Genomic DNA, 17682 nt, shown 5'->3' on the forward strand with positions numbered 1-17682 from the left:
TTGATACTATTTTATCCCATTAAAATTTTTTTTATTCCATTTTACAATAAGAAAGCAGAGCCTTAGGGACTTAAATATCTTGCCCATATTCACAGAGCAGGTGAAAAAGTAGAGGTGGATTTTCAATACAACTCTGTCTGTATTCCAGAGCTCACATCCTAGAGCCAGATCCTATAGGCTTCTGAGAACCGACTATAGCCTGTTTCCCAGAGCTGCCATTTACAGCTACTTGAGGTCACTTGAAATTAAACATGGTGGGGACATTTAAACCATGAAAATTAGCAAACAGTTCAAATCAGGGATTTTCCCCCCAGAACCAGTTAACCATGTAGCATATCACTGCAGCTACTCTTCTTCCACTGTGACAGACTGCCTCTGACAGACATTCTCACAATTCTTATTTTTTTTAAATCCCTTAGATTCTTGACATAGCAGAATCAGAAGAGAACATTGATGACTTAACTGAGATCGGTGTCTATACTAGAAATAAAATCATGACAGCTCAGTATGAATGTTACCAAAAAATTATGCAAGACCCTATTCAACAAACAGAAGGTAAACATGACTACTTAATTTTAAATGCCTTTGATACCCTTTTAAAAGAAAACTACTCCATTATATCATTTATGGGTTTCTTAGGTCCATTGTTAAAAATGGGTTAGTTAGCTTTCCTGTTACATATGCATTCTAACTTATGAAGAAATTTATGACATAATTTATCTTGCTCCTTTTTAAAAAATTCTAATTCAAACTATGTGCAACAGGAATATTTTTAGTAATGTTTTTTATGGTACAAAGATATTTAAAATATCAAATGTGTGTCTTTAATTAAATCAGTGACTTGATCTTCAGCTTACGTAATTTGTATTTCTCTTTCACAAGCTGCTTGATAGGAGCTTGCATAATAATTTTTTTGCATAATGCGTGCTTTGTATAATACATTTGGTCTAAGTGCTTCTGTTTCTATTAAGATATTCTTTAGATATTTTTATAACATTATTGAAGTCCTGCTAAGTGCCAGATATTTGCCTGGATTCTGAAGATACAAAGATGAGTAGCACAATTAGAGTTGCTAGATTTAGCAAAAACAAAATAAAAAATCAAGACCAAAAGCAGGCCATGTATTTTTATCTGGCACAGGTATATCTTCAAAATGTAAAACGTGAAACTCACAATGAAACATAGCAAAATGTAAAGACTTTAGATATTTCTTTTTTTTATTTTTTTAATGTTTATATTTACTTTTGAGACAGAGGGAGACAGAGCATGAGCGGGGGAGGGGCAAAGAGAGAGGGAGGCAGAATCCAAAGCAGGCTCCAGGCTCTCAGCTGTCAGCACAGACCCTGATTCGGGGCTAGAACTCGTCAACCGTGAGATCATGACCTGAGCTGAAGTCAGACGCACTGACTGAGCCATCCAGGCGCCCCTAGACTTTAGATATTTCTAAATTATCAGTGGATACAAAGATCTTTACATTTTTGGAAAAATATTTGATGGTATAATATATAATGTTTCTTATATAAATGAAATATTGACAGTAGGTTATTATTAGTATTTGTAACTGACAAAATGAACTTGCTTGTGAGAAAGAGAAAAAAGTGATTTTCCCACATTGGTCAACTTTTAGAACTTTTAGAATTGTAATGAACAATTCTTAATGAAAAATCTAATGGAACAATATAATTTGATAATCTTTGGAGAAGTATTTAGATAGATCTATCCAAACTTTTTTTAATGAGATATTTATTCAGTTAAAAATATCTTGGATATATACCAGACACTGACAAACTATCTGATATTATGTCACTAGGGGTTAAATTATCCAGTACACAAACTGCATACAAATTCTGTTAACTTATCTGACTTATCACTTTATTCCATTAAACTCCAAGTTTCAAGTTTCAAATTATTGAATTAACCCCTTCCAAATCGTGTAGATATATGTAAAAGTAGTCTTCAAATCTCATTGTTGAACAACAGGAATATCTTTATGAGTGTTTCATAATAAAATAATTTTGTGATACAATAATTTTAGAATCACCATGTAATAAATCCTCCTCTTGGAGCTTCATAATGCACTTTGTAATTTTAAATACTCTAGCAAGTCTTGCAAGAAAGAACTGTCTTCATTTCAACTTTATGCTTCCCAAATCTTTTGACCACAGAAACTCTTTTAATGGAATACCTACTCCTGTCTCACTCAAATGCCATACAACACATGTGAAAAATTCTGCCCCATGTAATCTATCATACTGCCAGTGTTATCATTAATTAGATGGGATCTTTTGGACAGGTGATAGGATCTGTTTGAGATGCTTTCTATCAGGGAATTCTTCTCTGTTAGGCCACAAAATGCATTTTATTTAGTAATATATGAATGTAGACTATTTAAATAAGTGAAAACCACAGGAGAAAAAAACAGAGATGAAATGAGTTATTTTTTAATAGAATTTAATAGAATTACTTACTTAATAATTTAATAGAATTACTTACACTTTCAGGCCAGTAGAATTTTTTTCTACCTTGATGAAGATTAGATTGAGTCTGAGATTGTGGCACAAATCCGTTAAAAAATAATAAACATCTCATGAAACATTTGGGCTTCTATCTATGAGTACTTGCCCGACTAGGTGAAAAATTATTTTCTTTAATTATAGACTGTTATAACATTGGACTATTGGTCATTTTATTTCTCCATCCCTTTTTAAAAAAAACTTATATTTGTTCACATAAGAGGATCTTTCTCTTCAGTTTACTAAAAGGAAAATATGAGAATGTTTACATTCTACTCCATTTGAAATGGAAAGGAAGGGAAGTAAGAGCTACAATTTGGTAGAGGGGCCTGAATATCTGTTAGGGTCAATACTGTGAAATAGGAAGTGTTAGAGTGTTCATTTGTTTATCTCAGAAAATACTAAAACCTTGCCCTAAGAACACACATTTTCCAATTTCTAATACTTTTAAAAAGTTTTAAGTATAGGGACACTAAGTAACTACCACCCTTATGGTTAAGGACAGCCATCAAAGACCACTTGATTTATTGAGTGAATAGCCACCTTTGAGAACTGGAATTAAATCTAAACTTTTCAGTACACTTTTATGGATATTTCTAAATTTAATTTGGCAATAAACCCAATAATGACTTGATGAAAAACTTACCAGCTATGGATTTTATATGGTCTTCATTTGCAGTTGGTAGTATGTATTTCATGTCAGTATTAGCCCACCAGTAAGACTTATGTCTTCATGTATAACTAAAGGGATTATTAATCACTGATTTTTATTCTTCTCTTAAGGCATTTACTGTAACAGAACCTGGGATGGGTGGTTATGCTGGAATGATGTTGCCGCAGGAACCGAATCAATGCAGCACTGCCCTGATTACTTTCAGGACTTTGATCCGTCAGGTAGAAACAGAGATTTATATACAGATCCACTTGACATTAAATAAACTCTAAATTAATCGCATTAATGTTTTCTTCTTTTCTTTTTAATTAAAGAAAAAGTTACAAAGATCTGTGACCAAGATGGAAACTGGTTTAGACATCCTGAGAGCAACAGGACATGGACAAATTATACCCAGTGTAATCTTAACACACACGAGAAAGTGAAGGTATGGAATAATTATGAACTGAAATGTTATTTACATGATCTACTTACAAAGTTAGTTACTGATAGGGTATTGGAGAAAATTTAGCTAGTGTTCCATTGTGTTGTAAAGCCTTTTTATAAACAATGGAGAAAAATCTTTGTGGAAATAATTATTCATTCTGTCATTACACAAAGGAAGCAATCCTCCTAGGTAATAGTGTATTTACAAGTCAATGTGTTGGTATTGGAGTTTCAAATTTCCCAAAGAAAACATATTTTAAAAGGGAAAGAAAAGGGAACATATTCATTGGTATTGGAATTTCTAGAACTAAGTTCAGGAATTGTGCTCAAGTAAACAAAGTAAGTCCAAAAGGGTGTACACAGCTCTATCTGTCCCTCAACAGAAGGCTGTCCTTCTGACTGGCTGCTAGGTTACTCACATTCCCACTTTTAACACAATACATTAAAGTCAAGGTTAGTCACAGTTTGTCACAACAATTAAGCTTTGATAGAAAGTGCCTGAATACATTTGCACAGGTGTGAATATACAGGCAGTTTGTCAGTGATTGGAACGGAGTCCTGATTTCTTGTTCCTATTCTTTACCAGCCATATGACCTCAGGCAAGCTTATAACCTCTCTCTGCCTCAGTTTCCTTGTATATAAAATGAAGATAACAATAAACCTAGCCTCAAGGTTTTCATAAGGATTGACTTAATACAAGGAAAATTCTTAGAAAACTCATGGGTATATAGTAAGCATTTGATAAATGTCAACTATCACTATACTTATAAATCATGTGTTCTTTGCTTATTCAGAGAAGATTTTAAAGAGAAGTATAAAAATATACAATAAAATGGTAAGTTACAAATAGAATACAGAAAAATAAAAAAACAAAGAGGAAGAGTGAAACCATGTGAAAAAACATATTTGTATAGATTAGAGGCTCCTATAATTGCTATATTGAGATTAGTCTTGGGGCTTCAAATTTGTTAAAGGAACAAGAAAAACCCAGTAGGAAAGAAAGCCTTATCTAAAATAAACAAAAATAATTAATAGCATTTAACATTCACAAAGTGATAGAGTAAAAACTGTCAATGTCCTTCAAAACATAAAATGCTACTTTCAAGTATTACAAAACCTAGATCAATAAAATTATTCCTTCCTAGGTTTAATATATGATTTCTAATTTTCTACATTAAGAGGACATACAATTTATAAACGTTGATGTCACTTGATAAATTTGCACAGATACTCTTTTTTCCAGATGTATTTAAGTATCTATTGGTTTGTAAGCTAAATGGCAATGCGAGCAGAACACATATTTTTAGAAATATAACTTGTTCTATTGATTTGAGCTTATACACATGTGGGATTATAGTATTGATAGGAATCTTAATTGTTTTTTTATTCATACCAATTGTAGACTGCACTGAATTTGTTTTACCTGACTATAATTGGACATGGATTATCTATTGCATCACTGCTTATCTCACTTGGCATATTCTTTTATTTCAAGTAAGTACATGTAAAATATTTTTTAATTTATCAATTGTCTTTGGTGAATGCAGTGCCTTGTGCATGTTTATGTCATGTGCTGATAAAATATAGGAATAGATGATTTATAATGTTTAAAATAAATTGAACATTTAGAATAATCTGAAATATATTGATCTTACCTTGACTTTATAAAATGTATAGAGCAGAGATTGATGAAATATCTGAAGCCTAAGTATGAAGTCATGTGGAAAGAAGAGAGCCAAAATCAATATGTAAATGTATCTGTATTTGTTTTGGAAACTATCAAATATTATAGAGCTTATTAACTGAATTTTCAACTTCTAGGTCAATGTTAGTGTCAGTATATGTGCTACATTACAGAAACCAATGGGAATGTGGCAATGGGAATAATACATATTATCTAATAATAATAATAACCTAAATATATTATGGTTCGGTTATATAGGTTTATTATATAGGTAGATTGCAGTTTGAATTTTACTTGAAATTTACTTCTTTTTGGGGGAAGGAGAGTCAACTCCAATTTCTTGATTTAGACAATCAACAAATGATTTTTTTAATTGATAGGAAAGTAAATATCAAAATTTGCATGCAGTATTTTATGCATTAAAATGGTTTTTATAACTTGATCACCACCAGTTAATTATAGAATGCAGTATGGAGAGTGAGTAGCTGTATTTCATGGTGGCTTTATCACCATTGTCATTATCTTCCTCTTTCTCCTCCAACAATTGTCTTGGAGCATTAGCAGCTTCAAAATCAGCTAGAGTAGTAGCATACCACAATAATCCAAATCTGGAAATTATCAAGCCCCTGGATGTAACAGAGCACCAGCTTTTGGCCCACAGTCCATCGAATATTCAGAGTGCATCGAAGAATATACAAACCAACCAACCATTGTCTCTCATGGGTTCAAAATCACAGGATGTAGAGATTGCATCAGAACTGTACTGGTATTTTTGGAAACCTGCGCCTTTTTTTTTTTTTAATTTTTTTTTTTTTTTTAGTGTTTTTTTATTTTTTGAGACAGAGAGAGACAGAGCGTGAGCAGGGGAGGGGCAGAGAGAGAGCGAGACACAGAATCCGAAGCAGGCCCCAGGCTCTGAGCTGTCAGCACAGAGCCCGACGCGGGGCTCGAACTCACAAACCATGAGATCATGACCTGAGCCAAAGTCAGAGGCTTAACCAACTGAGCCACCCAGGAGCCCCAACCTGCGCCTTTTTAAAAATCTTCAAGATTAGTTACTTTGAGGTATCCACATGGAAACTTTTTAATGGCACTTTTAATTTATAACATCTAGGCACGATTAGAAACTGACTTTAAAAAACTCCACTCTGAATAAAGCTAATTAAGCATTAATTAAAAGTCAGTTGAAAGGAATTTTTATCCTAAAATATGGAAAACACTTCTTAAAGAATTATATTTACTATACTATATTTTGCAACAAGTTACCAAAAGGTTTTTGAGAAAACCAACTGCCAGTTCTCAATGCATTTGTAATTAGTTAGGTCATATCAGATGCTTACATACAGCTTATTAAAACTTCATGTCTTTACTCATATATACTCTTAGCTTACACAAGATTTTTTAAATGAATACTATCTTTGGAGTAGGAAAAACTTTGTTATGATTGTATAATAGATTAAAAATATCTCTTCTAAAAATAGAAAATAAACCATTTTCCAAAGTGATAATTTTTACAGTCCTCTGGTCCATAGTGATATATAATTTATGCTAATTGACAAAGTGAAGCAATGTTGCTGATGCTAACAAACTTACTGGTAAAATATGGTAATAAATCTTGGTTAATATTTAGTGAATTTAAAACACAAAATAGGGGTGCCTGGGTGCCTCAGTCGGTTGAGCGTCCAACTTTGGCACAGGTCATGATCTCACAGTTCATGGGTTCAAGCCCCACATCAGGCTGTGTGCTCACCACTTGCTCAGAGCCCAGAGCCTGCTTCAGATTCTGTGTCTCCTCTCTCTGCCCCTCTCCCAAGCACGCTTTGTCTCATTTTGTTTCTCAAAAATAAATAAATGTAAAAAAAAACACACACACACAAAATAAAATTAAAATTTCAAATTCTCATTTAGTGTAATAAAATGACTAAATAGTTTCACAAAAATATAGTTCATATCCTTTCTAATTCTAAAGGCAAATCTTTACAATTTAAAAATACTACATTTTAAAATCTGACTGTCTTGGCTCTTGGAACTAAATGATATGGCTAATTGCTGTTAAGTTTATGCAGTACTCCTAGAACTCAGATTTTTAGTTCACGAAAATTACGTATCCTCCACACCATAACATACCAACACATGGAAAGGATTAATTTAAATATAACTAGTGGTGGGGCGCCTGGGTGGCTCCGTGGACTCTTAAGTGCCCAACTTCGGCTCAGGTCATGATCTCGCAGTTCGTGATTTTGAGCCCACATGGGGCTCTGTGCTGACAGCTCAGAGCCTGGAGCCTGCTTCGGATTCTGTGTCTCCTTCTCTCTCTCTGCCCCTCCCCCACTTGCAATCTCTCTCTCTCTCTCTCTCTCTCTCTCTCTCTCTCTCTCAAAAATAAATAAGCATTAAAAAAAATTTTAATGTAACTAGGGCCACCTGGGTGGCTCAGTTGGTTATGCCTCTGACTCTTGGTTTCAGCTCAGGTTATGACCTCATGGTTTCATGAGTTCAAGCTCCACATCACGCTCTGTGCTGACCTCATAGAGTGTGCTTGGAATTTTCTCTCTCCATCTCTGCCTCTCCCCCACTCAGGCTGTCTCTGCCTCTCAAAAATAAATAAACTTTAAAAAATTTTTAAAAAGTAACTAATATTAGCCAAGTTTCTTTTTTTTTAACATAAAACTTAACAATTATGACTGAATATAAAGGAGGTCAGCCTCTATCCTGAAGGCATAAAATAGGAATCATAAGAGCTGTTTAAGACTGTTTTACAAATCTTGGGGAAAAAAGGTATGACTGTTAAATATTTTTAACCTTAGGAAAAAGAATTCATTCCTTAATTAAAAACAAACTTGAGGTGCTCTGGTGGCTCAGTCAGTGAAGAGTCCTACTCTTGATTTCTTTTCAGGTCTTGATCTTGCCATTTGTGAGTTGGAGCCCCATGTTGGCTCTGTGCTGAGCATGGGGCCTACTTGGGATTCTCTCTTTCCCTCTCCTTCTTGTCCTCACATAAGTGCATGCACTCTTTCTCTCTCTCAAAAATAAATAAATAAACTTAAAAATATGAATTTTTAATTTTTTTATTAAAGTTTATTGATGTTGAGACAGAGAGAGGGAGAACAGGCTGAGAGAGCAGGATAGAGGATCTGAAGCAGACTTTGCACTGATAGCAGAGAGCCCCATGCAGGGCTTGAACTCATGAACCATGAGATCATGATCTGAGCTGAAGTGGTGGGACTGAGCCACCCAGGGACCCCCAAAATATGTATTCTTAAAACAAACTATAATCTTGAGAAACAAGATTTGCACTTAAATTTGCATTTTTTAAAAAATAAAAAAAAATTAAGCATGTTACTAATTCTTTTTTTTTTACTAATTCTTAAATAAAGAAAAGAATATATAAACCTGTAATTTTAATATCCTATTGAGCAATTTCTTAGATTTTTGTAGTTTTATTTCATATTAATTTGTTTTTACAGTTTTAATTGCAAAGTATTTTAACTATTTTTATAATTTAGCATTATATAATTCTTTCCATGTCCCTAAAGAGTTTTTAAAATTCTTCAGTTTATTATTTAGTTATTTACTTGGCTAAATAATATTCCATTGTGTAAGCTGACAAAAGTTTATTAAATTTCCCCATGTTTTAAATAGTAACATTACTTCCAATTTTTCCTATTAATTAAAAACACTGTAACAGACATTTTCAGCCATAACTTTTCCCATATTTGGCACTATTTTTTTAGGCTACATTCCCAGAGACTTGGGATTTTTTTGGTCAAAGAGTATATATCTTTGTATGGCTCTTCAAATACATCATCTCAAAAGTATCTGAATATCAATATGCTTGAAAAAAATTCATAATACATACCTCCTCCTAACTCAAAGCAGTTTTTCTCCCAGAGTGACCCATCTTCAAGATTACCACCACCAGCAATCTAGGTGAGTTAGGGGCAATCTGTGGCACCTTCTCAACTTTCTTCCTAATCATTCTTCCTCATACTCTGGATTTCACCTCCTAACAGCCCTCCAATGGATCCAGTTAGTTTATCTCTGCTGCCACCACCACCAACCTTGTCTTAACTAGCCTCAGGAAGTTCCCCTTTACCACCTTCATTGAATTCTAAACAATGCAAGCCAGAATATTTTCAAAGCTTAGATCAAATACAGATATGATTTTGTCATCCTTTGCTTTAAAAAGCTTAAACTTTCTGCTGTAATTTATATGAAATCAAAATCATTAATTGATCCTATAGTTGAATATCTTGCCTATCTTTCCACCCCAGCCTAATTAAATTTATTCATCTTTCAGATCAGAACTTGAACATCAATTCCTCAGTGAAATTTTCCTGAATTCCTTATTGTAGTATTTCTAAAACTGTGACTAGCTACAGCGCATGTGGAGTAAATTTTTAATTACCATTTAGGAGACCACCTGTCTCTGTAGATTTAAAACTAATACAACAGAGATCCTTCAGATTAAATAATCTTTTGTTTTTAATTTTGCTTATAATAAGCCAAAATATTCAAGCACATTAAATATCTGAATGACATGAAGTTAAGAAGAATAACAATTATATAGCATACCAAAATCTGTAGTCAAAAAGAGAACAATGGTCTCCTAGAATACCAAGTCTTATGGTCCCAAACAAATTTGAATTTAGCAAGGATGTAACTAAACTCCTACACTAATTCCATAAAGTCGAATGTAAAATTGACAAAGCTTTTGTGAGTCTATGATTTAGTTGACCAAATGCTTGCTGTGAATTAATGAGGAAGCAATGGGACTGCCAAGTGAAAACAATGCTACAAGCCAAATTATCCCAATAAATGAAAAGTATCCAATGCCAAATCTCTAATCAGAGCAGTCATTTACTCTGTCCATTATGAACTGACTTTGTAAAGGAAAGAGGGTGTTACAAGAATTGGCTTATTAGGATAGTAAAGCAATTGAAGAAAATAATGTTCACTGATCAGGGAGTCAACATATCAAAAATGGTAAGCCAGAAAAAGACAAAACATAGGGGGCACAATAGATGACTTCAAGAATATCAATTACTGTAATTAGGAATAGAGTTTATATAATAACAAAAAAAATTTTGAGTCAATTTATAAAAAAAATTCTAACAGCTAAACAAAATATAATGAACCCCAATTGACCTATTGACCTTCCTGTCACTCAGACAGAAATTAGATGTCAGTCTAATCAGAATTTTGAAATGGGGTATTCCCATACTTGGTTAGACCTAATGATCTGTAATGTTACTTCCAAACCCAAGTCTATGAATGAGGAGTAACTTACTAAAGAGGATTAGAATTAAAAAATTAATACTTTTAAAATCAAAATACATAATTTCAGTGTCAGGAAAGTTAGCATTTGTGAAAGTATTTTGCAAACTAAAAGCAATCTATACAGAAAAACTTTATTATTGATTAGGAATTGAAAGAAAATCTGGTTTAATATTTTTATATCTATATTTAGGTTCTCAAAAGAAAATTATCTTTAACCTTTATTTATTATTGAGAGATAGAGACAGAGCATGAGCATGGGAGGGGCAGAGAGAGGAGGAGACACAGAATCCAAAGCAGGCTCCAGGCTCTGAGCTGTTAGCACAGAGCCCGACGCGGGGCTCAACTCCCAGACGTGAGATCATGACCTGAGCCGAAGTCCCATGCGTAACCGACTGAGCCACCCAGGCGTCCCTATATTTAGGTATGATTTATTTAAAAATGCAAACACTATTGGAGGCGTTAAGTGGCCAACTTCGGCTCAGGTCATGATCTCACGGTTCATGAGTTTGAGCCCAGCATCGGGCTCTGTGCTGACAGCTCAGAGCCTGGAACCTGCTTCAGATTCTGTCTCCCTCTCTCTCTGCCCCTCCCCTGCTCATGCTCTGTCTCTGTCTCTCTCTCTCTCTCTCTCTCTCTCAAAAATAAATAAACATTAAAAAAAATTTTTTTTAATGCAAACACTATTCAACCAATACTCACGAGTAATTTTCATTTTTACTTGAAGTCTTAAAACTTAAAACTTCAGAGTTTATTTTCTCTATGGAAAAACATTTTTTAAAGCTGGAATTATGTATATATATGCTAAGTACTTTAGCTTTAAAGATACAATCTGTAGATTCATACTTCATTTTAAAAGAGAAGCCAGAAATTTTTTGTTGCCCCAAATATTGTCCTCATATTACAATGTAAATAGGCCTTATTTTTTTTTAGAAAGAAAGCAGATTTTTTAATCAAGAGCACTGTAAGCAATAAATCCATGTATCTCTTATTTGCTAAAAATGTCACTCTTATGAATGATATATAGCATGCTACATAGGCAAAACCTTGTCAAAGCCAATGAGTGTCTTGACAGTCTACAGAATTTGGTTGTTGTTGGCTTCTACATTAAAGAAAAATTAAGATTTTCAATTACATTGCTTATGCTAAAAGTTTATTTAAAAACTGCAATTAACTGTTCATTCTCTATAATGAACTAAAAAAGATATTAAAAAAAAATGGTGTGTGAAAATGAGAAATGTGTACTTGATTTCAGGTTTATGTTAGTTTTAATGGATAGTGTAATACAGTAATTACAAATATGGGATATATTCAAATCTTGCCATCAGCTCTTACTAATAGTGTGGATTTAGCCTGGTTCTGCTTTTCAGTAAGCGTCAGGGGTTTTGTTTGTTTGTTTGTTTGTTTGTTTTTGTAATGAGTCATAATGTTTAAAATACTGGGCAAAGAAACCTTACATGGTACCTGGCCTGTAGCAATCTCTCAATAAATGGTAAGAAAGAGGTACTAACTGTGTCATTGGACTGTATCCAACATGTAGGCATAGAGACTGATATATATAGTCATCTAATATTACCCTTATCTATTCTATTCTTTCAACAAATTAAAAAAAAATTTTTTTGAGAGAGCATACATGCAAGCGGGGGAGGGGCAGAGAGAGAGGGAGAGAGAGAATCTCAAGCAGGCTCCATACCCTCAAGGAACCTGACACAGGGCTTGACCTCACAACCGTGAGATCAAGACCTGAGCCCAAATCAAAAGTTGGTTGCCTGGGGCACCTAAGTGACTTGGTTAAACATCCAATTCTTGATTTCAGCTCAGGCCATAATCTCATGATTCATGAGATCTAGCCCCATATTGGGCTCTGTGCTGACACCATGGAGCCTGCTTGGGTTTCTCTCTCTCTCCTCTCTCTGCCTCTCCCCTGCTCTGTCTCCCTCAAAAATAATTAAATAAACTTCTAAAAATGTTAAACAACAAAAGAGTTGGTCACTTAATCAACCAAGCCATGCAGGTGCCCCATAACATTATCCCTATCTGATAGTAATCCAAAGTGGAAAAAGAAAAAAAAAAAAAAAAGCTACTGTGGAGGTACAAAGAGCTATGGGAAGACAGAGGAAGGAAAGACTCATTCTGACTCAGAATCAGAAGATTCCTGAGGTGATAATCTCACTTTAACACTGAAATAAGTGTTAAATGATGGGTAAAATTTCCACAAGTAAAAACTGTAAACAATCAGTGAAGAGATTAGCTGGTTTTAAGTAGTTAATTAAGTTATCCAGACTTCCTCCCAATTTGTGTTCTTTCTACTTGGCTTAGTAATGTTATTTGACTTTAATTACCTTTTAAAAATGGAGAGTTTAAACAAAATGAAGTAAAAGTACAAATTAATTTTTCTTTTTTAATTATACATTCTTAGGCTTTAGATAAAACGTGAAAACCCCCCTTCAAGTAAGACCCAGGTGTAGCATTCTACATACTTTTTCATATATCTAGACATCCTTCCTTACACAACAGCGTATAAGAGTATGTTCTCTCAACAGGCACCTTTAGTGTCAGAACCCACCTTTGTCACTCACCTGCAATGTAGCAAGTTCTTTCATTTCTGTAATCCTCAATCTCATATCTTTAAAATGCAAACTCTATAGGTATCTATATCACAGGTTTGGTATAAGGACTGACATAGTATATGTTCAGTGCTAAGTGCAGTGTCTAATTTGGAAACACTATTATTGGCATAGTTATCACTCTTTCTTATTGGTCCATTAAAAGATTTTTATATAAATTTTTAGCCCTGATAGGCCTATTATAACAATATGGGCACTTTAAAAACAAAATCGAAAGACACAATTTTTAGTTTTGTATGTATGACATTTATAAAGAAATTGTTATGTTCATGTAGAAAAATAAGTAAACGAGTGAAAGATTTTATAAGTAAAATATTAGTATAATCATATTAGAAAAACTTAAGTTAGTCAAAAATAAGTAAACTCTTTATGCCCACAAGATACCATCTAGCTTACTCAGTACTTGAAACCATATTAAAGAATGTCTAGACTTTTATTTTAGGACACTTCTACTATATATTCCTCAAAACAGTAAAAGCCACTATCCGTCAAAAACAACTATCCACTGAGCAACAAGTAGTGGAAAGAATATCATGAAGTTAGTCCTGTGAGAGCACAAATCATCTCTGCGTTTTTTAAAACCCATTCCAGGGGTTAGCACAAGACCTTGCTCATAGTAGGCACTTAATACATTTTTGAGAAATGAAAGGCATGAACTGACTTGGAAGCTTATTTCTAAGACTGACTTTCCCATGACTTATCTGTGACCTTCAACAAGTCCCTTGAGTTTGTCTGGCCTTCTTTGTCTCCATCGACAAAGAAATTAAAATTCCTTAAAATTCTAATCAGTAGAAGAATCTGTGTAAAACAATATAGGATACTTTGTAAGTAGGTTGAAGAAAGGTCAAAACCACCTCAGAAAATACTGAATTGAATGGTTAATTAAGCATGTTCAAATAGTCAAGAGCACTGGAAATTTAGCTTTCTTACCACCAACCTGGAAACATCCTATAGGAGTTGATGTTTCACATATATCATTGTTATGAAAAAGCTATCAATATCTCTTTTCTGCTTCTTAACTCAGTTCCTCCTGCTACAGTCATTTCTGCTTAGTCTTTGGTAGAGGTGACATTTTTTTTTTCTGTTTGTTAATTCAGAGGTACTGGCCCATCCTAATAAAAACCAAGAACCAAATAAAAAGTCAACTTAGGGTTCTGTTTGTTATTTTTTATTTACAGAAAGAAAAGAAAAAGTCTACCACTCAGGCATGCTTTAAATTAGAAACAGAGAACACGAAACACTATTTACCAGATATACTTCAGTTTTATATTAGAGCCAATTAAAGGAAAGAGAGTGAGAGATAAAAAGAAAGGGAACCGAAAGGGAGGGGAAGAGAGAGACAGAGCTTTGGGATTTGCCAAGCCCTGAGAGGCAATGACTCTTACTCATAATGATCCTTGGAAAAACAAAGCACAACCCTTTAGATAAAATAAATAAATAAACTTTACCAGAATTAGTTATAAATTATATTTTAATTAATGTTTAAAATTTGAGAGCATAGCAAATCTTGCTCTTACCCAGATAAAGGGCTCTGTCTTCTTGCACATAAAAGAGCATATATAACACTGACTTGTAGGGGGGAAAAAGTGGTACTTTTTTTTTTTTTTTGACATCTTAATTTTGCTGACATTTCAGACATTGATTCCAAGTAATTCCAAAGCCAAGTTGCACATTTGCAACACTATAGACAATGATGTCATTTCTAGGTAGTTGAGATAAGGCCCTAAATAAAATGCAGCAAAAAATCTATCCAGTCGATAGGCTAAAGCTTTCTTAATAAAATAATCCTTTAATGCTTATATTTATGTTCTTCAGGATAAATGATCCAGATCTCACCTTTTTTTCCTTAGATCATATCTGAATATATTCAATCAATATTGTGAACACTTATCTCACTTCCAGTTTCTTCATATATCTCTTGAAACTAGATAAAGTATCATTTTCTTCTGTAAGTTATAAACTTTCTCCTGAAAACTGTTCATGATTCCATCTTCAAGTCAGTTTTAAACAAAGCTAACTATTTAAAGAAATTCTACATAGGAACATAGACAAGAAAGAGTCTTACTCTACAAACCATAGCCTGATGTATTTGTCTTGGCAAATTAGAACTTTTCACTTACATAAGTTGTTTAAAATCTGGCAAACCTGCCCCGTCAGAGGTTTGACAATGACTGAGTTCGGAAACAGTCATCAAGTGGTCCCTGAGTAACATACTTCTCATTGCCTATCCAGAATCATCCTTGCTCTCTCAACTTTTTGGTACATTTCATTCAATGTAAGTTTGTTAGGCACTATGGTTCTGAGACATATTTTATTCTGCTGCATGTTTCCCAGGTGTCCTTCAGCTTAACATTGAATAATGGTTAATTAACCGCAGTATTTCAAGTAACATTTCATTAGGTCACATGCAGTCTATTTCCAAATTAGTGAATTTCAATCAATGTGCTGAAATCCATCTCCCTCAAACTAAACACAGTGAGAAGTGAAAACATTCCTACTCAGTAATGTGAGTCTTGGTTGGAAAGTTTTTTAAGTATGCCCATTGTAATTAAATAATAAAAGCATTGCATTTCCACATTAGAGTATCAGAGCTGAGTAAGGAGACAGTAGTACAAGAAGTAATAAATTTACTCTAACAAAAACCAGTTACACTATGACATAATTGCTATTACTGGTTTATGGAGAAGAGTCCCAGGTATAGAAATTAAAGTAAATTAACTGAATTAAATAATTTGGACTTATTGAAAACAGCAAACTTATTACTTGAGTTATAACTGAATGTTAAACATCACATATTTCTGTTATTATTTCTAATAAATATGTAACTTCTTTATAGGTATATTTAATCGATTTTGCTTGTGTAAGTTGAAACAAGCACTATTTAGGCATCACAAATTTTCATGGAAATAGAATGACAAATCATTCTAAGAAAACGAGTGATTCACTGCTTGATACAGTCATTTGAATGGGTTAAAAGTTAATAATTTGAGATAGAGAACATAAATAATGATTTGAGATAGAGAACCCCAAACTGATAATATTTTTTGCAATTTGGTTTTCCACTCTTGCAGGCATAGTTATTTTCCTAGACTGTACCCATGGATATGACTATATATTAGAAGAAAGCCAAAGTAAACCCTTTAAAGTATAGCATCTTTTTAGTAGTTAGGGAAAACAAAACCCAAAAATGACTGAACAGTATGCTGCTAACATTTGCTAATAGAACACTGAAATGTAACACAAAAGAGTATGAGCTTCAGAATCAAAAATCATTTAGTAAATTATACTCTTTAATTTTCTTCACCTTAGAATAGAAAAAAAACAATGTGGAGTCTTGCCTTATGCCTTTTTTCACCCGTCCTTTGTGCCCCTTAAAAACTCTAAGCTCAATTTTTTTTTTTTTGAACTTTGACTCAGAGTAACTTCTTAATCTCCTTGGAATGCTTTTCTCCCATATTCTTCTCCTGTTTCATTTCTATCTTGTGTCTCCCCTGACTCTGCCCCAGTCTTTATCTATTTCTTAATCCTATTTTAATTTCTAAAAAGGATATAACACTACCAGGAATTACGTGATGTAATTTATGTGTGAATTTACCCTCCACCTGAGTGACATCTGTATTATTCACAACTGTTTCTTCAATACCAAAAATATTACACAATATATTACTTATACATCAATAAATAGTTATAAGTGATTAAATGAATACTGAAAGAGACAGAAGCTTTATTATTTTCTCAAAATTCAAAATTCAAATTCAACAGATCACTTAATAGGATTGTGACCTGGAGCAACTTACTTCAATTTTATTAAAGGATAATGATATTTCAGAGGGTTATTACATCATATAATGAGTGTGAAGTACTTACCTCTGTGTCTATTCTAAAAGCTCAATAAATGGTGGCTGCCATTATTGCAAATTTTATCTCTAAAAGGGTCTTTTGGGGGAGTGTAAGAATCACAGTCATTCAGAAAGCCTGTTTCTTCTCTTGGTTTCCTGCCCGTTAGAAGAGCAGGAGGAACTCTTGCATGGGGCAGCTCACACATGAGAAAGCCTTCTGGCCACACAAAATGTGCACATCTGTTCCTTAGGCAGCCCATATTCATGTGTTATCTTAACTGAGCAACCTTGAAAGGCAGGGGCAAAGGAGAAGGGAGCATGATAGAGAAGAGCAACCATTTCCCTCCAGAAGGACTTTCATTGAGCACTTTGGTTGAAACACTCTTGTACTCTTCCTAATCTGATTAAATGGATTAGAAGCAGCCTCCAAAGAGATCTATTGATAGAGGTTATGTGTATTTTGTGTCATACCTATCCAGGTGAATCCATCAACTCAAGGTTCCCTTCAGTAGACAAAAAATAACCACACTGATTTTCCTTTTTTTTTTTAAAGTTTATTTATTTATTTTGAGAGAGAGACAGAGTGGGGGGAGGGCAGAGAGAGAGAAAGAGAGAGTGAATCCCAAGCAGGCTCCACACTGT

General features: G+C 33.7%; 1 protein-coding gene across 2 annotated transcripts in view; it reads left to right on the forward strand.

Moving 5' to 3' along the window:
• CALCRL (calcitonin receptor like receptor) overlaps positions 1-17682 on the forward strand; it is a 103164-nt gene that overhangs the window by 60946 nt on the left and 24536 nt on the right. For both annotated transcript variants that reach the window (XM_060622299.3, XM_060622300.3), the window contains 4 exons: positions 420-555; positions 3297-3407; positions 3501-3613; positions 5016-5107. In XM_060622299.3, the coding sequence (XP_060478282.1) occupies positions 420-555; positions 3297-3407; positions 3501-3613; positions 5016-5107 (452 nt within the window). The remainder of the gene's footprint in view (positions 1-419; positions 556-3296; positions 3408-3500; positions 3614-5015; positions 5108-17682) is intronic.

Source organism: Panthera onca, chromosome C1 (assembly GCF_046562875.1).
Source record: "Panthera onca isolate mPanOnc1 chromosome C1, mPanOnc1 haplotype 2, whole genome shotgun sequence".
NCBI classification, from domain to species: domain Eukaryota; kingdom Metazoa; phylum Chordata; class Mammalia; order Carnivora; family Felidae; genus Panthera; species Panthera onca.